This window comes from Vigna angularis, chromosome 2 (assembly GCF_016808095.1).
Source record: "Vigna angularis cultivar LongXiaoDou No.4 chromosome 2, ASM1680809v1, whole genome shotgun sequence".
Classification (NCBI taxonomy): Eukaryota; Viridiplantae; Streptophyta; class Magnoliopsida; order Fabales; family Fabaceae; genus Vigna; species Vigna angularis.
The window spans coordinates 37,147,730-37,175,259 of NC_068971.1; the positions used below are offsets into that span (position 1 = coordinate 37,147,730).

Consider the following 27,530-nt stretch of genomic DNA (forward strand, 5'->3'; position numbering starts at 1 on the left):
TCAAAAAGGGGGAGAAATATGTGCAGTTACTACTAACTCTTTTTGTTGTCTGTCAGTTTGTATCTTTTGCAGATAACCCAAAGTTGCTTTTAAAAAGTGATTTTTGATCATCATCAAAAAGGGGGAGATTGTTACCAATGAGGAACATTGGTAAATTTAAAGATAAATGATTTTGATGCTGCTGCAAGAAGATAGATTGTTATAGTTGTTTTAAAAGCACTTTGTAGATTATAAATGTATTAGGAAAAGCCTTAAACATGTAATACTTAGAAAAATTCGTATTTCTAGAACTGCTACGCATTTAATCGATTATTAGAAGCTATAATCGATTATCCTGAGCTTTTCTGAAAACCTTGTTGGTTTGGAATAATCGATTATTACTCCAAATAATCGATTATCACTGGTTCTTATGAGAACTGCCAAAGTCTCTGGAATAATCAATTATTCCTCAGGATAATCGATTATCACTTTTTGAAAAACCCTGTAACGGACTCAAATAATCGATTATCACTAACAATAATCGATTATCTGTGGCAGTTATAATTCATCTCTGCGAATTCGGAATAGTTGGCTATATAAGTTAGTTCCAAAACTCTTAGTAGAATAACTCTGAGCTTTTTGAGAATACAGTTTGTCTGAGGAAGTTCTAAAAAGCTAGTTCAAATGTTTTGCCTGGTCTCGTGAATAGGAGAAGCTCGCGTTTCGTGTGTCAATAGTCGGAGCGGTTCTCTTCGAGTTGGCAAGGTGGTCATCTTCCGGTTCGTTCGTCGAAGGAAGATTTTATCTCTCTGTTTTTTATTCACTCTTATTGTAATTGGTGAAACTGATTTTAGTGAAAACGTTAATCACTTTTTATAGTGATTAACAATTGGACGTAGATTCTTTTGAATCGAACCAGGATAAAAATCCAGTGTATCAAATTTTCTACTCCCTACTCTCTTTATTATTTTATGCACATCAACTGTTTGATAAATTTTCTCTAAGAAAATTATTTTTCTAAAACGGACCATCGAAACTTGATTTGTGACCGTAACACGCTTTCCGAATATTTTATTCCGCTGCGCGACTCTATAACGGTACCGATTGTTCCGACAGTTTCGGTAGTTATTTTGTTTCCATCTGCAAGTATAATTTTGTGACATTTTAAAAGTAAAACAAAAAGCAACAACAAAAGTAGGAACTTAATTTCAATTTAGTGTGCCTTTGGCTTCTGCAATTCAATTTTGTATAGTGACAAACCTTCGACTCTCTTATAATTGACGTTGTTTCGAAGAGGGTGGAATAGGGAGATAGTGGATGATATTTTTAGTGTTGGCAATTAATGGACCACAAAATTAGGTTTCTTTCTTTAATTTTTATTTTGTTTTAAAATTATATAACCAATAACAGTTATTTAAAATTTATTTATATATTAATGTTAATTTTCTTTTATTAAACGCGTCAAAGATCTAATCAATCATATTTAAAGTTAATAAAAATCTAAACAAAGCTATTAAAATATTTTAGGTGATTAGTGGGCTTTGAAATTCATAGTTATACAACATGCATTATATAAAAAGAAAAAGAAATAGTAATATATATATATATATATATATATATATATATATATATATATATAATCTTACTTCATGTAAAAAACATTAAAAAATCATTTGACTAAATAACTGAGATAAAGACAGAATAAATATAAAAAGGTTAAAAATTAGCATTTAAAGGCATTATTTGAATATATCTTTGTTTTTCATTTGGAAATAAGAGGAATGATGAATTTGCTTTCAAAGAAAGCTGTAACTATTTTTTTTTAATGTAATGGCAATTGTTAATAGATTTAAGTCTAACAAATGTAGAGAAAAAAAAGAACGCCAAACTTCATCAGAATGTTTGTTTCTTTTACTTTACATCTTAAAGTATTAGTGACCATGAATCTTTTGACATCTAATCCAACTTACAATCAATGTTAGAAACATTTAACTTTATGTTTGAGACCCATAAAAAATGGCTGACTCCACAAGACACTGTATTTTGTCTGTTCAAATTTTATTGAGTCTTCTAGCAGTCTTTTATGAGTGGTTTAAGATGAATATTGGTGATAGGAACAAGTCAAGAATTTTATACTGAACGAATAGTATTCATTTCTTTTCTTGAGAAATAAATTTCCATATTCTCTCTCTCTCTCTCTCGTCCTATTTTATATATATATATTAGGTTTGCTTATAACCTAAGAGATGCAATGTTCTCTTCCCACCATGCAAGTTTTATTGCAGCTTTTTTTCTGCATAAAAGGTCATGAAATGTTGTTTCTTTTTATGTGTATATATATACCTCTGCAACACCAACCTCATTGTCTTAACTCACATCCTTCAAACCAAAGCCAGAGAAAAAGATGGGCCTGTCTCTGCATAAACTTGCACCAGGTTCCACATTCAACTTCTTGTCTTATTCTTCATTATTCTTGGAAAAACATTTTAACATGTCATATTTATCTCACCTTTTGTTCTGCTTTTTCTTATTTTGTCTCATGTTTTGTGGCTCTATATGCATATTCATGTTCTTACATCAATTATAATCTCTCTTTTTCTGAAAATTTGAGACAGGGGCTGATCAAAAAAAGCTGAAAGAACTTGAACCGATTATAGAAGAAGGGTATGAAAAATTGGTCCAAGAGAAAGACCCCGTGGAATTCCCAGTTTTTTACCGAGCAGTATGCGAGATTGTCGAGTACTTAACCATTTTCGTATCAAAAGCTTGCCAAATTATTGTTTAATTAATTATGAAGTGACACGATTCTGTTATGCTATGTGTAACACTTTTCTCTGTCACAAATTTGCGTCATGTTTTGTCAGGAAACTCAATGAAAAACTCGGAAATACGCAGATTAAACTTCCAGCGACCAAGGATTTAGAGACAGAATTCAACGTAAGTGCATACGTGAGGATTTAGCCAAGTTACTTCTACAAGAAAATATGCTAGTACAATCTTTCCTGCAACACTGTTACTATTATGAAATTTTTAATTCAATAAACAAATTCAATATATATATATATATATATATATATATATATATATATATATATATATATATATATATATATATATTTGTTATAATTGTATTGATTTTTAATTAATATTTTATTGTTTAGTTTATCTGCATTAGTTTGATATGATAATACTATATAATAATCAGCAGCTGAATGAGATATTTACAACAAGAATTTATTTTTCAAATTCTTTAAAATTTATTTATACTTTAGCATTGGATTATTTTTTTATATCTGTGTTGGAAAGGGGTATGTTAAAAAAGTAGATTAAAAAATTGCAATTCACAGTGTTTCTCTTTTGATAGAATTAACAGTGTTGATTATTGTTTGCTTTAATGGGAAATGTAGAAGCGTGAAAAGAGTAAAGATGGGAAAAACAAGGCACTGACAAAAACAGAATTCCAGGAGATAATGAAAAATTTGGTGAAGACATCAGGATTCACTGGAATAGGAGCAAAGGAAGCAATCTTGTGCATTTTTGGTGTTCCATTGGCTGCTCTGTTGATAAAGCAGAAAGTGATGCCTGAAGCAGTTCGTGATGAATTTTTCATTCCAGGAGTAACTTCTGCGACAGTTTTCACCCTTGCTGCTCTCAACAAGATTTGATTTATATTATACACCCACCAACATTGTGTTATTATTGCGTTACTCTCTACTTTTGCAACTTCATTACTTCAATGTATCTATGCAACATTTCGTAGGTTCCATGATTTCATACCCACTTCTCTCTGCATTCAGTCTCAGATACTGGAATTAATGAGTCCTAATTGTTGGAATGTCGGAATGGTTAAATAGCTATTCTCATGTTCCAATGTTCATCACTGAATTAATCTAATGTAAACAGAAAAGGCTAAACCAAAAGTTTGAAAGAAAAAAAAAAATCAGAAAAATAAAGGTGAAGGTCTTTTCTTTGTAGTTTTAAAATTTTTCAAAATCTAAAACTACTTTTCAGTTTTCAGTTTGTAAATTTATTTCTTTTTATTAGCTTTTGAGAACTTCTCAATCTAATAATATTCTTCTGAAATGCTTTATAAAAGAAATGTAAAACTCTTTACCTAATGTGTTAATTTAGAGTGAAGGCATGACAGAGAAGAAAAGAAATATTTTACGTTTTCACAAGCTTAGATCAAAATAGATTATGAAAGATCGAATAGAGATAAAAGAAACTAAAATATAATATGTTTAATATTTAAAGTTCAAGTCTTACATGAATTTAGACAGAACTAGTAACAAATTTGATGCAGTTTCTGAACTATAGCATAACAAACTAAGATTCAGTTCATGATTTTGGATTTTTTTGTGAATTAAATTGGATTAAGTGGGGATTGGATTGAAACAAAGAAAAATAATGTTGACTTAATTGCATTGAGCTATTGACCCTTTTATTTCACATGGACTATTTATATATTCAGCATAATATTATAGCGTCTTCAATATCCATTAAAACTATGCATGGTTGAAGAGTAACTCAAGCTGGATATGTGAGAGTATATGCTGTTATCAGCCGTAACATCTTTTTCATTTTACATTTGTCACATAAAGGGCTGTTGTAGATTATCAACATTTAAAAAACATACAATTGTTGTAGTGAAAACATTGGTTAAAGAAGAGGACGAAGAAAATCTTCTGCACTAATGGTTCTGATAGGTCAAAATATATGCAGCTATGTACACTTGAACTTGTAACTTAATCAGAAAACACTGAAATTCTATGGCTACTTTCTATATACTTTATAATGCAAAGAAAAAAAAGATGAACCATATTGCCAACCTTTGTCCTTTAATGAAATCGAAACATTAATTACCAATGGTTGGACAGTGATTGCGCACATTAAACAAACACAAATTGGAAAATTTGTTAAATATAGGCTAAAAATAGCATGCAAACAACTTGATTTTAGCACCAATCTCATTTGTGTCATGGCTCTTAGAGATTGTAGGAGACGTGACCCACAGGAACATGAATTTTTCAATGTTCCATTCAAAAATATCAAAACATACCTTCATGAATCAATCACACGGCACGTGCACCAAATTAAGGACAGGTCCTCTAACTTACTTTGCAAGTGACAGCTGTCAGGAGTTTGACACAGTTTGAGGGGCATCGTGCATCTCCTGTAACATCAACATGTCTCCGAACTCTATGGAAATCAAGATGCCAAGAAACAAAAAAGCCTGCGACAACATCCGAGACGGTTTTGGTTCATCAGAAACAAAAAACATCAGAATGGCCGCTTCATCGATAGCCTCCTTTGCATGTTACACAAATTATTGCATGTTTTCCAAGGATGCATGAAAAAAATATCATTCTCTGAATGTATTTGAATACGTGGGGTGTCCGTGAATATTATTGATAAGTACCAAATGTGAGGATATAAGGAAGATAGGAGAGAGCAAAATGATTGGAAAAGATAGCGGTGTGATGAAGGCATGGGAGGCAACGATGAGAAAGACGCATGCAGTTGCGAAGAAGCGTGCTAACAGTATATTTGGGACGATATCATTGGCACAGGTTACGGAAGAAGAAGATAACCAGGATGATTATGACGAGGAAGATGAGAATGAGAACGAGGTATATGAGGTATACCTTGAAGAGAAGGTTCTACCTAATGGGGATTACTACACGGGGGAATGGGCAAATAACTTCCCACATGGGCTGGGGAAATACCTGTGGACGGATGGGTGCATGTACGTTGGAGATTGGTACAAAGGGAAGACAAAGGGAAAGGGTAGGTTCAGTTGGCCTTCAGGGGCAACATATGAAGGGGAGTTCAAGGGTGGTTACATGTGTGGGACAGGGACTTACACAGGGTGTAGTGGGGATACTTATAAGGGGCACTGGGAACTGAACTTGAAACATGGTCATGGTTTTAAGAGTTATGCGAATGGGGATTGGTTTGATGGAGAGTGGAAGAAGGGTTTGCAAGATGGGGAGGGGAGGTATGAGTGGAAAGATGAGAGCCATTATATGGGGGAATGGAGGAATGGGAGTATTTGTGGTAAAGGGTCATTTGTTTGGGCTAATGGGAATAAGTTTGAAGGGTTTTGGGAAGATGGCGTGCCAAAGGGGAATGGGATTTTCAGGTGGGCAGATGGAAGTTCTTATGAGGGGAATTTCAGCAAGGATGGGAAGGATCCGAATGGGACATACCATCCAAGTGAATCAGAAGAGGGGGAGGGCCATAGTAATTGGGATCCTCAAGAGTTGTATAGTGAGTTGAGTGGCTATTTGGTTTGCCCTGGAGATAAGGTTCAGGTTATGCCATCACAAAAGAGGCTTGCGGTTTGGAGGTCCGCAAAGACTGGGGAGAGTGCTAAAAATAGGAGAATGTCAGTAGATGGAAGGGTCAGTATTGGCTTGGACAGAACAGCTGATAGGTTGCAAACGTTGGATGGTGGGGAGAGTGATGGCAGTGCTAAAACTCCAACCATGGGGAGTGATCTCGAGGAAGACTTGACTGCTTTACGTGTAGAAGATGCTGCTGAAAATTTGGCTCAACTCCAACCTCTCAAAGCACCCAAGAAGTCAAAGAGGCAGGGAGAGACCATTTGCAAAGGACACAAAAATTATGAGCTCATGCTCAATTTGCAGCTCGGACTCAGGTTTGTGTTCTTGTTCTTAAATTTTTCATAATTTCAGGCTCTCATTGCTTTCCTTTTCCTCCTGCCTGTGACTTTGCAAATATTTCATATTTTATAATTTCTTCAACTTCATAGGCATTCTATTGCAAGGCCAGCTCCCACAGCATCACTTGATCTGAAGCCTTCAGCTTTTGATCCTAAGGAGAAAGTGTGGACAAGATTTCCACCCGAAGGATCCAAATATACTCCACCACATCCATCTTGTGACTTTAAGTGGAAGGACTATTGCCCGGTAGTTTTTAGGTCAGCCATATTATTAATTAATCTGTTCTTCCTGTTAGTTATTCTGCGTATATAATCAAGTAATCCAATTAACACATTTATGACATTTCCTTTTGTCATTACGCTAATATGTGGTTCCCTCCTTCCATAAACCAGTTTAATTTTGTTATATTACATGTAATCAAAGTGATAAAAAAAATGGTAGAATTCCACCAAAACTAAGCTATATTCAAGTAGTTAGATGTAGTTACTGAATGAGATTAACGCTCATAGATTGCACTCTGTCCTCAGAACTCTTAGGAAGCTATTCATGGTGGATCCAGCTGATTACATGTTATCCTTATGTGGAAATGATGCCCTTCGCGAACTTTCCTCTCCTGGAAAAAGTGGCAGCTTCTTTTACTTGACCAATGACGACAAATACATGATTAAGACAATGAAGAAAGCTGAAGTGAAAGTGAGTTCCACTCTGGTCTTTCCGTATTTGAAATTTCTCAGGAACCAAGATACATTTCTTAAAATTTGGCCCTGCTTGATTTGTGTTCAGGTTCTATTGAGACTTCTTCCATCCTATTACAATCACTTTCGAGACTACAAAAATACTCTTTTGACAAAGTATTATGGCCTGCATTGTGTGAAGTTAAATGGACCTATTCAGAAGAAGGTACGTTCATATTGTTAGTGTCAACACACGAAGTCCCCTCTAACAGAAATTTGTATGAAACGGCGATGACTCGTTTGCTTCCTTTCCAGATTAAACTTTGAATATATCTTATGTTGTACAAACTTCAAACTTTTGGCATTGAGTTAACTAGTGTTTATTCTTGTATGAAAATAGGTATTTCTGTGAAGTTTCTATAATAAGCTTCTTAATATGTTTGGCTTTCCAGGTTCGGTTTATCATAATGGGCAACCTCTTCTGTTCTGAGTTTATCACCCATAGACGCTACGATCTGAAGGGTTCTTCACTTGGACGCACCTCAGATAAGCCTGAGACAGAAATTAGTGAAACCACTATACTTAAGGATCTTGATCTTAATTTCATATTTCAACTGGAGAAGTCACATTTTGAAGAATTTTGCAGGTGATAAGGGCTGGCTGTAATACCTTAATTTATAATTTTGTATGAAAAAGTTAAATTGGACTACAATTGGGGGTTTTGAAAATCAGTTATTTCAATTGTGATCAAATACACGTATATGTTTAACAAATGGAGTTAAAATTCACTCACTTGATTTTCCAATGATTGGTTATAATTTTTTGTAGCAAATAACTAAGTTAAACAATTGGGAATCAACATTAGTTCCGCAGTTTTAATTCATTGTCTTATGTCAAATTAAACTAAGCATATATTTTGTTCTGCAGACAAGTTGATTTGGACTGTGAGATTCTGGAACAGGAGGGAGTTATGGACTATAGTCTTCTGGTGGGCATTTATTTCAAAGATATTTCGCCAGACGGGGAAATTATTCCTATACAATCTCGAACTCCTGCTGGTAATTTTCTTATCCTAAATGAACTATGTCTAACCTTATATTTAAATAAATGTGTGAGTATATGAGCTTTGACAATCCAATGAAGACCATTTCTCTCTCCAACTTCAGGTGATTTAGAAAATGAAGGAACTCCCGATACCACAAGTGAAGCCAAAGATGAACCTCCTTCTGATCCTTCTAGGTGAATGTTTGTTTAAAGTTGTTTTATCATACATAAATATACTGTTATATGGATTTAGCCTTATACTACGTTAAGAATGTATAGTATATAACATTTTACCATTTTCTGTCATTGTCTAATGTTGCTTTCTATGTTATGTAAGAATTTATCACTCCTTCAACATGAAAAGCTTAAAGCTTATTATGGTTGTCTGTGTCTATCTGGGTATCTGCAGTGTGAAGTTGGGTGTGAACATGCCAGCAAGGGTTGAAAGGACGGTGAGAAGAAGTGGTTGTGAATTACAGCTTATAGGAGAACCAATTGGAGAGTTCTATAATGTTTCGTTGACTTTTGGAATCATAGACATACTTCAAGACTATGACATTAGCAAGAAGCTTGAGCATGCCTACAAATCCATTCAATATGACCCGACTTCAATATCAGCCGTTGATCCTATACAATATTCAAGGCGTTTTCGTGATTTCATACTTAGAGTATTCACTGGAAACTCTTGAAAGGTATACATGGTTCTTTCATTTCCTTATGAGTGCAGCATGGTTGCAAATATCCACTGCAGAAATAGCAACGTTGGGAAGGGAAATTTTGTTTATACAATCGAGATTAAGATGATTTTGGACATTATTCTTTATTGTACCTTCTTAATTTCCTACATTCTTTGTATAGTTCGGACGTACAGTATAAATAGCGTAAGTGAATACATGATGGAGAACACTCTAACAAGAGCGACTATGTATGTGTATTTTGTAGCTAGAATATATTACTGTATCGTTTATTAGTAATTCTTTTCTAAGAGATGACATGGAATTCCTATCTGATTGGAATGTATATACTAAATGGATCAATGTATATGTTTACTATTTTTGTTTCTCTCACTTCTGTTTGATGCGGGTTTTTCTGTCAGAACAGGGTTGTCACGTGTACTTGTAAACTCAACTTCTAGATTCTCATGAGAGTGAGTCACCATGAATATAATATCATACCATCAACATTTCAAAACCACAGTTTATGGAAATAATAAACAATAAATTTGTAATTCTAAAGTTTTATAGTAAATTACTATTATATAATTAATAAGAAACTACATTTAAATATATATGTTCATGCAATTACAAAATGTAAGTTCTTGAGGAAATAATAACTATTAAATAAATAAAATTGAAAAAATGTTTTCAAATTTTTGTCTTCAATTATCTAATGATATTATTATTCCTAAAATTATTATGATCACTACCAAATTGTTTTCTCATATATACATAAAGAATGTTAACATGAAAAAATATATTATCAATATCAAATATGTCCATCTAAAAGTAGAATTTGAACTAGTTCTGTTTTTAAACATTTTAAAATTTATACATTTAAACATGAAATAGAAACAGAAAAATTAAAATAAATTTAAAACAAAACTCATCCAACATAAAAGAAAAAATCAATGATAAAACAATGAAAAAGAGGGTGGATAAAAAAATAAACTAAAACAGAAAATAATATAATAGAAAGAATATAAAAGAGAACAAAGTGGTGGAATATGGAAGGCAAAACATTCTCAACTTACTCACTTTGTATGTGATGTTTATCATGAAGAAATTATATATATATATATATATATATATATATATATATATATATATATATATATATATATATATATATATATATATATATATATATATATATATATATGACAATATTGAGGCCTTCAATTTATGAGTTTTTTACAAAGTGTTTAACTTTAATAATTTTTTCTCGCACTTCCATGCTTTCTTCTTATATCCCATAGTTTTGGTGAAATGAATTAGTTACACCCCTTAATAAAAAATTTGCACGGTCATGTTGACTTTCAAATTCACATTTATATAATCTAAAGTGTAAATTTACAATATGAATCATAGAATCTGAAATATAATTTACATCTCAGATTTTTTTTTTTCAAATTTCTATGAATTATACAACACAATTTAGAATATAATTTACATTTTCAAATGTCTTTCAAATTTATGTTATAGATAGTATAATTCAGAATGTAATTATATTATGGATTTTCTTCTAAATTTGTACTATGGATTCAAATATTTGAAATATAAATTTACATTAAAAAATTATTTTGGAAGAGTGTTTAGGAAAGTTTATTTTGGAAGAAATTATGTATGTTTCGAAAAATTTGTTCTGAGAATTTATTCCGAAAATTGTGTTCAGGAAATCTGTTCAAAAAAATGTGTTCCCAATTATATTTCTTGTTCCATCGACTAATCAAATTCTTGTTTACGGTTCTAAAACATTAATTTATTTATTTGTAGGATCTTAATGTTAATCATAATTGATAGAATCATCTATTGTTAGTATTTATTAGACATGTATATTATTATCATGTTAAAATATTATTCTCTTGTCTTTAACATATTTCTTTTTCTATACTAAGGTATTGAATAATATAATCTATTGTTTTTATTTTTTAGAAGTTTTGTATGTAATCGTTTTTATTTTTATAAATGTATCCAAATTATCATTGAGATTAATTGCACGGAAAGAAGGTGCTTCTTCTAATAACACAATCATATTTAGTTTACAACTTATACTACTTAAGTAAGTTATAGATTTTTTTTAAATGAAAGTCTATTAATATTACGTGAGTGTTGAAAAATATTAAGTGATCTAAATATAAGATGGTCTCAATGTTAAGTAATTTTTAAATGATTTTTATTTATTTTTTTGTAAATTATTGTCTTTTTTATTAATTGTGTTATGAAAATTTGTTGAAACCTTGGACACATGGTTATGACAATAATCTCCCTTAACTTGTCATGAGTTATATCACATATATCCTTGAAGAAAAAAAATCCTCAATGAAAAGATCTAAGTAATAACAATAGAATTTGAATGACATTGACCAAAATTCAATATGTGTATTATTTAATTGAGGGAATAAATTTCCCAAAAACATTGAGATAGCATGAAAATACATAGAAATAGTTGATAATCTAGATGGAAGGATATATACCTTTCAAATGTAGTTTGTGGATGAGGTTATGCAGAAGAAAAAGTGTGGAACAGGAAGGAATGTATTGTTATGTTCAGATATAAGTAAAGGACAAATGGGTCGACTTTAGGATGCTGGAAAAGCCACTATATATATAACAATTTTGTGTTATCATTTCAGAAGGGAAGCCATGTCCACACATCACATAAATTGCCCAAAAAATGTATAAAATGACATTAATTTAAGTGTTTGGCACGTATAGTTTTTTTCTTTAAAAAATATGTAATTGAGTTTATTTGATTGTAGACGACTTGTTTATGTTTTTTTTTTCGACAGAATATATTTATTAATAAAAAAACAAATGAGGTTTGTGGACTCTTTTAACTAATCATTTTGCTTATTTTAAATTTTAATATGGTATATATGGTTTAAAATATACCACTAAAACATATTATATATCCAAAATTTCTATTTATAATAATAATAATTTAAACAAAATACGCTCAATTCTATAATTATATAGTCTCTTTCATTACTTTTATAAAATTGATTAGAAGATATTAGTATTAAATTGAAATAACTCAAAAATAAGATTCGTAAAAATCTTTGAAAAAAAATTGCAACTAAATCATATATAATGTTTTAAGGAACTATATATCAATAATTGGATTAGTACGAAGAAATTTGCTTTTCTTATATATTATAGTTTGATTTAATATATTGTTTTGGTACCGAAACATGTAGATTTTATTTCTAAAATTAGATATTTATGAATTTATTAATTATAGTTTATATGATAGACATAACAAAAATTGTTACAATAAGTTATGATAGCATTTTAGAGTTTGAAGTTCGGTATAATTCATTTTCACTAAACTTTGAGAAAAAAATTGACTTTAATATATTATAAGTCTAAATCCTCATTTGGTCATTTTTTTTTTAAATCTCAGTTATATCTTCAAATTTTGATTCGTCGGGTACTTTTTTATAAAAAAAGACAATATTTAATAAATAGGTCATTTTCATTGTTTGAGTGAAATGATGTTTGTACTTGATGAGCTGTAATAATTGATGAGATACGTGTCATTTGGTTTTAAAATTCATTGTAGTTGACATGTTTAATCTACCCTTTTAAGAGATTGTTGTGTTTTCCCTAACATTTAAATGTTCTGGCTTTGAAAGAAAATATTGTCTTCCCCATTTTTGATTGTTCAGTTGAGGTATGTCTCACTATCATTCTTGTTCATCTTTAAGGACATAAAATCCTAACGTGTCTTCTCATGGTGGTGGGGGAGGAGGTTGGGTGTAAAATCCATTTGCTATTATGGTAACAATGCTTGAGAACTGGTAGAACTCCTAAGAAAAAGAGGAAACATTTTTTGGGTTGCACTTAGTTCAAGGTAAGAGAAGCAAAATTCATTGTCTTTTTTTGTTATTAAAAACCAAAAGTGTATATTCACAACATTTGAAGTGAATTTTTGTTGTTTTGTTGAACAAAGTGGGTGTAAATAATTGGTTGACTATAATGGTGCAGTAAATAAGGAATTAAAGAAAGTTCGAAGAATAAAGAAATGATGAAATTGTGATGAAGATAGAAGAAAGGGATGATGAAAGGATGAAAATATCAAATTTAATAAATTTATTTTTATGTTGGGAAAATGGTTAATAAGGATGATGTTTGTTGTTTGTAGTTAATATAATTGTAAAATCAATGTTGCTAGTGTGTTGTAAAAAGTTAAAGTAGTTAATGTAATGTTTTTCAATGAGACAATTTCAATATTTGTTAAAACATCATGTTTGGAATTTGTTAAAGCTAAAAAGAAATTGACGTATCAAGAAGCAATACATATTGGTTCATCAACTTAAACTTTATTGTCTACTAAAAACAGGGAACTTCAATAGTTTCACTTAATAATTACATCAAAATGAAGCTACTAATACAGATTAAGGGAGGCACAAAGTAACACATAGGAATACATCCCCTCCTAATACATAAAGGAAATACAAGCTCAAAGTAAATGCATCCAACTAAGTCTCCACAAAATAAATATGCTAACAAAGCCACAAAATAAACATTGCATATCTAAGGTCATGGCTTCAAAAGACATCTTATCCTAGCCTTCAGTTTGTTCTTGATGTTTGGTCTACCTCTTGATGAGTATTAAAGTGGAATGACAACAACATGAAATAATTGCTCAATAGAGTGTGTTGCTTTTATTGGTGTCACTATGTATTAAATTGTGTTTCTGGTTGACTCGTTTGCTAATAAAAAATGCACTACTTGTTAATGATTTAAATAACATTAACTATTCAAGCCTATTACTTACACATTTAAAAAGAAGAGTTAATTGAGACGAATAAATTTTGAAAACCTAATTAAATTTTTTGAAAAAAGACAAAAATAATAGATGATTTATACTTTTATTATAATTATTTATTCATATATCTTATTAATATAAGTTCGATAACAAGTTGCATCTCTCAAATTGTCTTTCTAAGAAAAGTTGAGTCTCTTAAATATAATTTTGAGTAACATATGAGAATTTTCTTTTGTCATATTTATCATCTTTCCTTTTGTTTTTGTTTTGTTGATATAGGGTGAAAATATGTTGACATCCTATACTCTCATTTGACAAAAATATTATTTTATCCTAAAGTTTTATTCATATTTATTTTTATTAGTTAAGTATAATATTTTATTTTCAAGGGTTGTAATAAAGTAAAAGAAACGAGAGTGTCAAAATATAATTTTCCTTGTTACTTGTAGATAAGAACTAAAATATTCTCCAACATCATGATCTTTGAGTATTCACTTCTTGACGTGTCTCTTATCCAACTTTTTTTTATTGTTGTTCTCATCTAGTTCACATTAATACAAATTTGGGTGTATTTATAATAACAAAACTCCACTACCTTACACTTGTCATGATGTAACCATGATTTGAATTAGTAAAATAAATTCTATCTGAGAATGACTATATGCATAAAAGTTTGAAAGAAAATACTCAAATTAAGGTTATAAAATTACCAGGTTTTAGTGGTAGTTTTTTACTTAAGAGGAATGTTAAGACATTAGGGATCGCCGTCTCTAAATTCAGCTAAACCTATCTTTTTGTTGCAGTTTATTGTTATGACAAGTAACATATATTTAGAGGAATGATGCTGATTTTGTTGTTTAAAACATTTCAATATAACTTCTCATGCCTAAAATCATATCTGTAACTTAGATTTCGTTGATTATGGTACTGTTATTTAAATTTTCATAATTTGGTATATGAATTTTTGTTTGGTTTTCTATATTTTGGTTATATATTTTTGTGTGCTATAAGTGATTTAAAAGCATATGATTGTTTACTTGTATATCAAATCTTATAGTGATGATTTCTTTGATAATTTTATACCAAAAAAAAAAAACAAAAGTAGGTATATGAATAATAAAGTGTTTTCTTATAGTAGCGCTAGTTTTGTGTAAAACCGTAGGCACAAAGCTATTTTGATCTTACATGCAAAAATAGACATACAGATATATAAAGTAGAAACAAATAAAAAGCCAACGATAATTTCTTTATAAATAAACACTTAATATGTACATACATGTGATTGATTTTCAATTTGATATTTATATATTAAAAAATATTAAAGTAATTCTTACATGTGTAAATCACTCTGTTTCTGGATATGATGTCGTCATTTCCACATTTTTAGTTAAGTTTGTATATGCGCATATAGTATAAGAATGTGCTACAAAGAAGAAAAGTAACATATTCTCTTCTATTTAAGCAAGTTGTGGTTCTTTTGATGAAACAAAGCATTTCTCTTCTTGTTGGTTTATAGTCATCGTATTCATAACAACTGCTTTCGTGTTTAGTTCGAAAACATCTCTTTTCATAAAAGTGTAAGACACTTGGATCAACATAGAAATGTGATGCTTTCCAAGTGTCTAAAATCACTTACCTAAAATAAGTACTTTTCAAGAAAAAAAGAAAGAGACTTGCGTTTTTTCCCTTTGCATCAGGTTCAGTCAAAAGTGATTTCAAAAGAAGCAGTGATAATAATGAACTTTATCTATCAGTTTTCATTAAAGTAGTAGTATTGTTTACATCCTTTTCTATTTGACTAAATTCTTATTTTTGTCTATAGATCATTGTACTTTTTTATTTACAAAATTATTTTAGTCCTCAACTTTGCCTTTACGAAACAAAATTTATTTTAGTTTCTTTTAGTACAAAATAATAACAAAAAATAAAATGCAAATTAATAAAAATGAACGACTTTTAGAGAAGTATGATAAAATAAAACGGACTTTGAAAGTCTTTTTTTTTATCGTGATAAATATTTCCATTCTCTTTTTACTGTTAAAAAATAAATCATTCCCAAGTAGATTAAAAGTATAAATTAACCAGAAACCTTCTATATTCTATGCATAAACATTTTGCCGCACAAAAATCAATTTTGGAATTTATCCATTCTTTTATAGTTTGAAACTAAGTCATCACAGTAGGTAACTTGTATGGAAACAAAAATGATTGATACTGTACTAATCATACCACTCCAAATAAATGAAAGGTGCATTCTTTTTTATTTTTAAATGATATGTATATGAGATAAATATTTTAAGACCATATGTCATTTCCAAAATTAGATGTATGAGTTTCATACATTTTATGTGCTTTTTTTCTTTCCTACTTTAAGTTATCCCGGAGTTGTAGTTGTAAAAGAGTTAGTAAAACATCAATTCTTAATATATAAAAAAGTGTGCATTAATTAATAACCCATATATATTTGAGATAGTATGTGCCACGACTTCTTAACCTAATCAATAGTGGTTTATAGATATAACTTTATAATGGATATAAAAAAGGAAAAATCTATAAATAAACTATTATAGTGTATTATTTATTTCATTTAAAAAATTAAATATTCAAGAATTTTAAATTTAACTTTCATTAAAGTTTTTGACTTAGAAGTTATAAAATATATTCCTAAAGAGATAAGAGTTAATACATCAAGATATTTTGGATAAATTATTTATCAAAATAAATATTCAATTTTTCAAAGTTGACTTTACTTATTTTTTTTTTCAATTTTTTAACAAGATGAAACATTCCCTCTATAGAAATTAAAAAAAGACATCAAATAGTCTAACAGGAACATTGTGGTATTTTAGGTTTGATATATCGTTTATAGTGAAGGAGAGTTAATTATAATATATATTTGAATGAGATTTTGATTTAAATATGTGAAATGTAAAATAGTTGAAGGATGCACATGCTTGCATAGAGGTTAATTATGATATAAAATTTTAAATTATTAAATTTAAACAAGTTCACATTTTACTATTTTTCTTTATTTTTTATAATTTTTTAGTTTTCTTTCTATTTATATTCTTATTCCCAATCCAAACAATGCATAGAAGATTTTAGTCCTTATAGAAATTTTGATTCTAATATATATATATATATATATATATATATATATATATATATATATATATATATATATATATATATATATATAATTCTTTTAAAATTTTGAAATTATTTTTTCAGACCTAAAACATTTTAGATAATTAACTTGGTAGAAAAATAAATTATTGAATTTATATAACATTTACTTGAAATCGTGAAACTAAATAAGGGATCTTGGAACCGAATAATATGTATTCGAATATACCCTTGTGAAATCGAATAAGAGGACTATAATAGAATATAGCTCATGTGGAATCCAATACGCTACCTCGTAACCGAATATACATTCTTGGAGAATTAGATATAACTCGTAGCTTTTTGTGGTGAAAGCTTGGAGTCATATAAAACCTTCATGGACATTTGATCATTTCTTTCACAATTAACGTAAATCCAAGCTAAGATGCCATAACTCGAAATCTCTACAATCCCTCAAATATGTTCCGATATTCGTTTTTATATTAGCCAAAACGATCGCAATAAATCTCATAAATAACTTATCATGAATTACTATGAACAAGACATTCCATACAAACAAACAAATGTACATAAGTATTTTAAGTACTATAACTAAGAATTAAAATATTTTTTTCAGACTCAAAAGTTTAAAATTTAAAAATTAAAGAAAAAAATTAAGATTATTTTAATATTAAAAATATATTTACATTTAAAAAACCATATTTGTATTATCATATATCATAACGTAGAAAGTAAAATAATTCAATTTTGGTCAATAAACTAATTAATTTCACACAATTTTTTTAATATGTATCTAAACACATGATTTGAAAATGCTGCACTTAAAACTAAAGTAGTCTTTATATATATATATATATATATATATATATATATATATATATATATATATATATATATATATATATTTCATTGCAATATATGTAAAAGAAAATTCTAGATACACATCTTACTCTTATAGGTTAACAACTCCCTTCTTTTTTCACTTTCACATAACAATTAATATAAATATTTTCATATTTGTTTACATAATTTAATTATACATACACCATTTGTTATATGTTTTTTGTTAAAATATAAAGAATTGCTTACACCTCCTCTCACGTGGTCAACATATGATTTTTCTATTACAATTATTCCCTTCCAGCACATCAATAAACATATTGTAATCTAACTGGTGACCGGGAAATACAGGTCATTTTCGCACTGTTACTTTTGTTAACGAACGGGAAGTTGCCAGTTTCAATATAGGCATCTTGTGACGTTATCCTCTTTTTTCTAAATAAAAAATTAAACAAAAAAAGTATCCTATCATTGAAATATAACAATGGAAACGTGTGATCGACAGAGATTCTCCGATCCTAAGGTCTTCGCTTAAGAAAATAATCTGGTGCATTCGATACCATATTGTGTCCATATATACCTATAAGTCTTACTGCAATAATGCATTATTTTATTTTATGTCCTTGTAAAGTATTTTTTTATTGTTATAAACTGATTCTGATTTTTAACATTTCTTTATCTTTCCAGTACTCTTATTAACCTTTCCAATTAAACAAATGGTAAACTGATTTGGTATCATTTAAAAGTTGAATAAACTTACCTTATTTTTATTGTGATGTACACAGTTTTACGTATTTTAACAAAGAGAAACCAAACTCATAATATTTTTTTTTCTGACAAGATCCACAATACAAAGAAAATATTAAAATATATTTAAAACATGATTTCTTCATTGAATGTAATAAACTATTAATGAATATAAAGCCAAACTATACTGTGGGACAACTATGTAATTGCATTGTTTCTTGAGTTTTCTTTTGTGGAAATAAAATAAACCTCATGATTGAGAATTTGAATTTAATGACAAGACAAAAAGTGAAGGGAGAGCACGAATCATGTTCCTCCAATAAGACGGGAATCTAGGAAGATGGGTGTTCCACGCGCGCACCGCAGGAAGTAATGGTGGAACGCAGCACAGAGTGCAGAAACCCAGGCAGGGAGAGTGGCGCAGAGAGAGAGAGAGAGAGAGAGAGAGAGTGCGCACTCATATGAGATCAGGTCCAGAGAGGAAGAGGAGAGTGAGGTTTGGAGTTGGTGGCGTGTGTGTGATTCAGACACTTCCCCTGTGACTCAGCGTCTTCCTGACCTCTCCCTCTTCTCCCTTTTATCTTAATTCTCACTCACCCACTCTATTCCATTTCTATTCTCCACACACTCACTCTCTCACTCTCATCACTCTTTCACCATGGCGCTGCACTCCGTCTCTTCCGTTCCACACGTGCTGCGCCTCTCTGAGCCATTTCCTTCCCTCCACAACGCTCACCTCCTCCTTGACCCCGTCCCTTTCCGCCGCAAACCCAAGCGTCGAACTCGCAAATTGAGAGCGTTTCCCGCACCGTCGCCACTCTCTCATTCTTCCGTCAAAGCTGTTCTCCATATCGACCGCACCGCGGCTGACAATAGCCTCCAGGCATCGCCTGCTTCTTCTTCTTCTTCCCAACCGCAGGTCTGCTTTTGTTTTCCTGATATGTAGCATTTTTTTTATTACTTTTCTGTTTTGTAATCTTTCCTGCGATGAGAAGTTGTGGATCGGAAGATTGAACTGTGGAGGAAAACACTGTCAGATTTGTTCTACAGTCAATCGTGTCAACTCAACACTGTAGAAAATCTCGAGAGAATGAAAATAGAAGTTGAATGAAGAAGAACTCTAAGGAAACTATATACAAGCTCATTTTGTTGACATGATTATTCACGATCATCTTGAAATGAAGTTACTCAGTACTTTACGCTATAGGTGGGGAAATTTCTATAGCAAAATGCCATGGCTATTTAGTTGGCTGGGGAATGTTTTGTGTAAAGAATTTCCTTGACTTAATTGCTGTTCATTTAGACGAGGAATAGTGTTTTGTAGGAGCTCTTGATTTCTTTTTAACAAGAGATAGATTCAGAGAACTTTGAGGTGAAAAGACCATTCCAAAAGTGATTTATCTTTGTCTGGAAAGAGAATCTGTATAACCTGGAAACTCGAGGCCAGAAGCCTAGTCCAGGCATCAATAACGAAGGCCACAGCAAGCAATATAGGTTTCCTTCACCGTATTCGTCACTGTCCTTGAAATTAAGACTTTGGAGACTTTTTGAATTGTGAAAAATCTAGCTGCTAGTTCAGAAGAATAGAACCCCAATGTCTTTATTCAATGCCAACTTATGTAAGAACATTTCCCGACTTGCCTAGCAATATAAATAGTGTGCCCCCCATGAATCGACACTCTAAGGCTTGTAGGATTTGTACTACACGTATGGGTGAAGTGTCCTATTTGAGACATTTTTTTTGCCTCCGACATCAACACAATGTTAATAACGACAAATATAATGATTTTCTAAAAACCCCCCATAAACTTGTAAATTTATTGTATAAGTTTTTATTATGATTATAGAAATAAGGAACACATTATATGAACACTACTTTTCATATATGTGTTTACATTATTATATTCGATTAATCTTGTTTATATATGGTTTTTGAGTATGTAAATATATAATGATCTAATATGTAGATCCGTGTCGTGTCTTACGTTTTGGAGACTACACGTGTGTTGTGTTAGTATCTGTGTTACATCATAAGCTTTCTCAAATCCAAACCACGATGTCTTGCCCTTTCTATATCTTCCGCCACTTCGTTATTAAGAAAAACTGTATCTAAATTCTAAAATCTGCCTGCCTGATGTGAAGCCAATTTAATTGTCAGAAACTGTATCTGGAAAAGCATAGAGAGGATTCTGCTGGTCAGTTTGTATTAGCTAGTTACATGACTAATTCACCGATTATGTTCATCCTTAACTTTGGACTATATACTTCAGTGGAACTGGATTCATACATGTACAGTTGAATATCTTGCCTTTGGGTTTAAACTATCAATCTCCCTATGAAGTTGCTCTTTTAAGAAATTCCAATAATGTGGGAAGAATGTAAATGCAGCTTCCAGGCTCTAGAGCTTACCACTGATGAAGTTTTTTTTAGTTGATTAAATTATTTTATATATATTATTATGGAATGCATTCTACAATATCAGATTACCAGTTGCATTTTTTGGAAATGTACTGGAGATGTTAATCATATCATATATAGAATGATAGCAAGCCACCAGCCCAGTGTGCTCTTTTAAACATACCCTTGTTTGTTCTTTCAATTTTGTTTAAATGATGCTTTAGCAAATGTACAGGAAAACAAATGTCATTGTGAGTGTCATTTTATTAATTCATGAATGTGTAAAATTCCTTATCGACTTTTTGGTCAATATCAAATCCATGTGTAGAATGGTAGCAATTAGTTGTACTTGAATGTACCCTTGTTTGTTTGTTTGCTTGTTTTTCAATGGGCTTTTTTTGGTATTAGACCCTTGGTTGGAAGCCACATTGGACCACACGTCTACAACTAATTTGAGCCACTTTGCTTGACCCTTTTAACAGTAAAAAGCTCTCCCAATACATATTTTGTCCACTCACAAGATACAACCAAGATCCTTTTCCTTACGAATTGAACCAACATATGCTGTCCACTTTCAATTTTGTTTAAATGCTGCTTTAGCAATGGACAGGTAACAAGTATAATCTGGTTTAGGTGTGAATTTGGTTTAAGTATTCTATGAAACATCATAACTTCTAAATAAACTGGAACATAGAATGAGTGTTACATCTTTCTCTTCTTGTATTTCAGTTTATAATTTGCAGTTTGGTTTTCAATTAATTAAAGGTGACTCTGGCCTGATGCATAGAAGTTCCACCATTGTGGGGTCTGAGTTATTTTAGAACTTAATTTTTCAAAGGTTTTGCTAATCAACTGTTAGACATTTTGTAATGTAATCCACATGATAACATGTTGAGTATCCTAGTCACTTGTTGGACAGGTTGCAAACTTGGAGGACATACTATCAGAGAGAGGAGCGTGTGGGGTTGGATTCATTGCCAATTTGGAAAATAAGGGATCACATGAGATTGTCAAGGATGCTTTAAATGCTTTAAGTTGTATGGAACATCGTGGTGGTTGTGGAGCTGATAATGATTCTGGGGATGGTTCAGGGCTGATGACTGCAGTTCCTTGGGATCTACTTGACAATTGGGCCAACAAGCAAGGGATTGCTTCCTTTGACAAGTCGCATACTGGTGTAGGAATGGTTTTCTTACCAAAAGATGCACAGCTTCTCAATGAGGCAAAGAAAGGTTAATGTGTCTTGTTTTGAAATTTTGATGATTAGTTGAGCTCCAATAATGTCTTTTGTCATGTTTAAGTGTTTGTAACTTTTGTTGATTCCTGTTGCATATTGCATGCTGCATGATGTTCTCCCCATTTTTGTGTAACGAAAATTTTCTTATTTCTTCTAGGAAAAAAATCTGAGTTTCACCTTGATTCTAGAGTCTATAAAGAGTATGTATGACTGTTGAAACACCTTAAGCTAATGAGTTGATTTTGTAGGGATAAATTGTACTAAACTCAGATGGTATCAAAGTCTATCTCATCCCTTACAAAAAAAGTTGCCTACCATATTATCCACACACATGGGCATTGGTGGTGGACTGTGAGGAAATATATTGGAAAAAACCCATTGACTAGAAATATAGCTTGAAATGAGTATATAAATAGGGGATAACCCTAATCTTATAAGTTGGTTTCGTGAGACTGATTTAGATTCAAACTCATTATAAGATTTTTCATTGATTGAGCATGGTATTCTCTAATTTGCTTAGTCATTGATGACATGTGAATGTCATACAAGCCTATTGTTACATTTATGACTTGAAAGTCAAAATAACAATTAATCTTCAATATGCTTCGTCCTTTTAAATCATATCTTTTAACACTTTCCTTCAAGCTGAAACTTATGTATCATATGAGTCAAGCTTGTTAAAAATGGTCAGAGAGCATGACGGTTACTGAAACAAAAATGGATAAATGACAGTGACTGCTGGAAAGTGAAAAATGCTCAGGGGACATGGTAACTGTCAGAAAGAAAAAATGACCAGAGAACGTTGATATTTCCTGAACGTGTCTTTCTCTTTATTGAAGTGACAATCAATCTTCAATGTGCCTCATCCTTTTTAATCATATCTTCAACACCTATGAAACACAAGCTTTGTAGAACTTGTAGTTGAAGCATGTTTCGATTAAGGCATTGAATAAAACAAATGATAAGAGTTCATACATTGTAAATATTTGTTGCTGCATCATAGTTTGTGTAGTACAGCATATGCTGTTTGGTATCACTTTACTTTGTGTATCTTTGTATTTCAGTATAATTACTTTATTGAAGAGGAACTGAATTTATATAGGAGCTTTATTTTCATTGTTAAACATGCAGTTGTCTTAAACCTTTTATTTATCATGTGTGGGTGCTTTGTAGTGCCCTTTGGCTATGGCCTTATAGCATGGATTCCCCAAAAATATAAGTCGTAAAATTAGTCATACCCATAGTTTAATCGAAACCACTTCAAATGATGAAACTCTAGACATCGTACTTGTCAAATTCCTCCGTTCATAAAAAAATTCTATTCCAACCGTATACACTAAATAATTGCAAGTAGAGAGCCAAGCGCTTTCTGTTGTGCAGTTCTAAATCCTTTCAAATTAATGAACAAGAGCTTCTGAGTATCCTTGGGACAAACCCAATATTAATTGAAAATGCCAAAGTTTTCCCAAAGAATGGAAGCTTCTTGACAATGGAAGGACCTTGAGGTTAGCAATATTTGCACCTGTACCCTGCTTATTTTAGAAATAACACCTGCTTATTTTAGAAGTAACACCTACCTCCCTTGCATCTTCCTCACTTTGTTACTTTTAAAAATAAGGGATCATTGTCTAATTAAAACTATATTGGATATCCTAAGTAGATTTGTTGGGCCTATCATGTCACTTGCTATTGGATCACCCATAATATCTAATCCTAAGCTCGAAATGTCTAAACCATGATGCTAAGGTATGTATTGTAGATCACACGTCAAATGTAGATATAATCAACTCATAATATATAACATATAAACGAGTGTAAATCTCACCTTATAAGTTAGCTTTGTGAAGTTGAGTTAGGTTTATAATCCATTTTCTTAAATGGTATCAAAGTCTATTCTAGCATGGTTGTTGGGCCTATTATGCCACCCGTTATTTGGTCACTATCAAATCACTTGCAAATATCTAGTCTCATGTTCTAGATGTCTAGTTCTCTGTGTGTGTGTGAGAGTTGCGTTGGAGATCTCACATTAACTAGATATAAAACATATAAGTGGGTGTATACCTCAAGTTATAAGTCAATTTTGTAAGGTTGAGTGAAACACAGTGAAAATCTGAACATAAGATTTCTAATAAAATAAAAATATACAAGAGCTTTTACATTAGGGCCATTATGCTAGTGTATAGTTGGAAAGGATTAACCGGGAACGAAAATGATAACAGGCCTTGATATAAAAGACCTGCTAGTGTATGAAAGTAGAAAGAAAAAGGTTGAACAAGAAGAATTGGTTGGGGGAGGGGTACAAAGGGAAAGCATGTTTATTGCCCTAGTTTATACTCACCCTTTGCCCTATTATTTATTGCTTAAGCCCATGACTGCCTCTTTATAGAATAAACAAAAGATACTAGCATGATAAACTTCGGCTAATTAAAAAGTTGAGTTGAAAGGGTTAATGTTTTAAAAAACGATGTGCGCAAATGCTCTTTCCCATATATATTAATTAAAGGCTATAGACAACTCATGTCGTGAAAAATTTTCATGGAGTAAGCAAATATTTGCAGACTTGGCAAAGTTTCTTAACCTCTTATTTATATAAAAATGTTCAAAGCAGCCATATGAAAGAATGGTAAAGTTTAGGGATGTCTATATTAAATTTTGCTGTTTATTTTGTTTCTCTCCCTCTTTTTTTTTTCTTTTTTAACTCTGGATTTTTGCTACCCTTCCTTCTTGTTATTAGTTCCTCTTTGAAGAAAAAGAAGCCTGTATATGACCATGCAAACACACTTTGGGCAATACTAGTGGTGCATCTTGTCTTCATAAATACTTTATGTGCATGATAAATGGTCAAATATGATATATTAGTTTACATTCTCTTAAATTGGCCAATGTGAATTTTGCACTCTAATACACCTATTTATGTTCTGACTTTTATTTTACTTTTTTTGTTCAGTTATTGTAAATATTTTTCGGCAAGAAGGTCTTGAGGTTCTTGGTTGGAGGCCTGTCCCTGTAAATACTTCTGTTGTAGGTTATTATGCAAAGGAGACCATGCCCAATATACAACAGGTATTTGTTAAGATTGTGAAAGAAGAAAATGTTGATGACATTGAACGAGAACTGTACATCTGTCGGAAGCTGATTGAAAAAGCTGTAAGCTCAGAAAGTTGGGGAAATGAGCTTTATTTCTGTTCTTTATCCAATCAAACCATAGTTTACAAAGGGATGCTTCGCTCAGAAGTTCTTGGGTTGTTTTATTCTGATCTTCAAAATGATCTTTACAAGTCCCCTTTTGCCATTTATCATCGAAGGTACAGCACAAATACCAGTCCCAGGTGGCCTCTTGCACAACCTATGAGGCTTCTTGGTCATAATGGAGAAATCAACACCATACAGGTTGCGTTTTTTGACATTAAAACGCTCTAAAATTTTTCTTTTGATTGATTTATGAAATTGCCACATGTTTTGTGCAGGGGAACTTGAACTGGATGCAATCACGAGAACCATCATTGAAGTCACCTGTATGGCGAGACCGTGAAAATGAAATTCGTCCTTATGGAAATCCAAAGGCATCAGACTCAGCAAATCTTGACAGTGCTGCAGAAGTATGTCAATAACCGAATATTAATTATTAATTCCTTCTGCTTGAGGATCTTGATAATAATGATTCATTTTGGAATATATTGTTGAAATTTTAAAACATATTATCCTTTTACACTTCCGGTCATACTTGTAATGTTATCTTTTATTTCAAATTATTTTTCATAATCCAATTTTTTAAAATTTCAATATATCGAAGTTGTTTGTTAGGTAATGCTCCTATTAAAACGGTTACTTTTTGTTTGGACTAAGATGCTTAATAGGGTTGAGCAAAGTGATTTTACATATTTATAGGCTTTTTGTAACTATTTCAATTTTCTTTTAATGATTTTCGTATGGACAAGGGACTAAGCTCTTTAAAGTTACTCTTCATATGTTTCCATGTCTTGCTTTTTCTTTTCGTTTGCTTTATGAGAGGATTTTATGCTTCTTTATTTCTATTGTTCTTCTTTCTCTTTAATGTATTTCGTCTTCTATTAAAATAAAACATTGTGAAACAAAAAAATGGAAAGAAAGAAATTGATAGTCCAAATTGCAATGGTTGCTCTGAGTTGGTTGTATTGCTTTTTACTGACTCCTCTTTTTATGATATAGAAACGCATCTTTTGTTTTGTTTTCAATATCCTCTGTTTTTGAGATTTTCTTTTGCTCTCATCATCGTCATCATTATAATAATTATTTTTATTATTAATTTCTTTGTATCAAGTTCTAGACTTGTTTTAATAGTCATGTTTATATCTTGAGATGAATGGTCTACTATGGTTCAGTTATTGATAAGAAGTGGTCGAAGTCCCGAGGAAGCTATGATGATTCTTGTTCCAGAGGCTTATAAAAATCATCCAACTCTGACAATCAAATATCCTGAGGTATTTGTTTTATGTAGCTGACGTGTCCAATCTCATGTTATATATCCATGCTATTTATTGCATGTTCTGTGAACTTTATTTTTCCAAATAAGAAAAACATGTTCTGTCAGTTTATCACTTACTGTAAGTCATAGTTTCTATTATTGCTTATTGTTTTTCAAATAATACAAAATTCTGCAGATAGATGCATGATTGATGAACAATTTGGGTAGCTTGAAATTTATTGCCACTTATTATTTATATTGAGTTATTAATGGAAATAGAAAATTTCAGAGGAAGTTTTATATATTTGGATACAATGTGTTTTAGCAATTTTGGTCAAAATAGGTCTTAATTCCTATATTTTAAAAATGGAGATTTCAGTTTTATTTATTTTTTTATTATTTTGTTTTTTAATCTTTGATTGATGATAAATTTTGTCCCTCTGTATTGTTCTTATGATACTTGGGTGAGGAGCAGAATTCACCAATTGTGAAAAATAAAAGGACCAAGCTCAATGTTTTAATGTATAGGGACTAAGACTAATTTTTACTGAAAATTGAGGGCCTAAAACACACTTTCTGTGTAGATTTTTTTCGATCGTATAAATGAATTTTGGTCTTGATGATGTTTTGTTTTGTAGGCTGACAATGTCCTAAAATAAATAGAAATATAGCTTCTTAGTCAATCTAAATAGGGTGAAACCCATTTTAATATTTGGCAAGATTTTGATTTTATGGTTCTCAACTTGTGTTGGTATCTTGTCCTATTCAGTTCTTTGTATGATCCCATTAAGTTTTTGATGGCACAGAAAGAAAGGGAGAAGTAATTGTGGACAGTTAGAATTAGAACAGTAGTGTGGTTAGTTAGA

The 27,530-nt window shown here is 31.1% G+C and overlaps 3 protein-coding genes across 5 annotated transcripts in view; all 3 read left to right on the forward strand.

Moving 5' to 3' along the window:
• The first annotated feature begins 2,243 nt into the window (after positions 1–2,243).
• Positions 2,244–3,748, forward strand: LOC108328603 (uncharacterized). Of its 2 annotated transcripts, none has more exons than XM_017562486.2 (4): positions 2,244–2,414; positions 2,595–2,718; positions 2,844–2,916; positions 3,387–3,748. In XM_017562486.2, exons 1-4 carry the CDS (start codon positions 2,384–2,386, stop codon positions 3,642–3,644), a joined length of 486 nt encoding a protein of 161 aa, XP_017417975.1. In that variant the 5' UTR covers positions 2,244–2,383; the 3' UTR covers positions 3,645–3,748. The 2 variants fall into 2 exon arrangements, with proteins under 2 accessions (XP_017417975.1, XP_017417974.1); XM_017562485.2 differs by having other exon boundaries at positions 2,255–2,414; positions 2,591–2,718.
• Positions 3,749–5,374: 1,626 nt separating this feature from the next.
• On the forward strand, positions 5,375–9,347 carry LOC108328402 (phosphatidylinositol 4-phosphate 5-kinase 5). Its single transcript, XM_017562268.2, has 8 exons — positions 5,375–6,640; positions 6,755–6,922; positions 7,193–7,358; positions 7,449–7,565; positions 7,792–7,985; positions 8,267–8,397; positions 8,506–8,578; positions 8,793–9,347. The coding sequence occupies exons 1-8, from the start codon at positions 5,436–5,438 to the stop codon at positions 9,070–9,072; spliced, it is 2,334 nt and encodes a 777-aa protein (XP_017417757.1). The 5' UTR covers positions 5,375–5,435; the 3' UTR covers positions 9,073–9,347.
• Positions 9,348–19,038: 9,691 nt separating this feature from the next.
• LOC108328874 (ferredoxin-dependent glutamate synthase, chloroplastic) overlaps positions 19,039–27,530 on the forward strand; it is a 28,975-nt gene continuing 20,483 nt past the window's right edge. The window contains exons 1-5 of one of the 2 annotated variants that reach the window (XM_017562756.2): positions 19,039–19,505; positions 21,888–22,215; positions 25,168–25,610; positions 25,688–25,819; positions 26,582–26,680. In XM_017562756.2, the coding sequence (XP_017418245.1) occupies positions 19,245–19,505; positions 21,888–22,215; positions 25,168–25,610; positions 25,688–25,819; positions 26,582–26,680 (1,263 nt within the window). In that variant the 5' untranslated portion in view covers positions 19,039–19,244. The remainder of the gene's footprint in view (positions 19,506–21,887; positions 22,216–25,167; positions 25,611–25,687; positions 25,820–26,581; positions 26,681–27,530) is intronic. The other variant, XM_017562757.2, reaches the window with a different exon arrangement.

Bases quoted from the DNA above. Each gene is read 5' to 3' on its own strand.
- LOC108328603 (XM_017562485.2), top strand. From the start codon at position 2,292: ATGTTGTTTCTTTTTATGTGTATATATATACCTCTGCAACACCAACCT. The intron at 2,719-2,843 runs GTACTTAACCAT...ATGTTTTGTCAG, and splicing joins GCAGTATGCGAGATTGTCGA to GAAACTCAATGAAAAACTCG. The intron at 2,917-3,386 runs GTAAGTGCATAC...TGGGAAATGTAG, and splicing joins ATTTAGAGACAGAATTCAAC to AAGCGTGAAAAGAGTAAAGA.
- LOC108328402 (XM_017562268.2), top strand. From the start codon at position 5,436: ATGATTGGAAAAGATAGCGGTGTGATGAAGGCATGGGAGGCAACGATG. The intron at 7,566-7,791 runs GTACGTTCATAT...TTGGCTTTCCAG, and splicing joins ATGGACCTATTCAGAAGAAG to GTTCGGTTTATCATAATGGG. The intron at 8,398-8,505 runs GTAATTTTCTTA...CTCCAACTTCAG, and splicing joins ACAATCTCGAACTCCTGCTG to GTGATTTAGAAAATGAAGGA.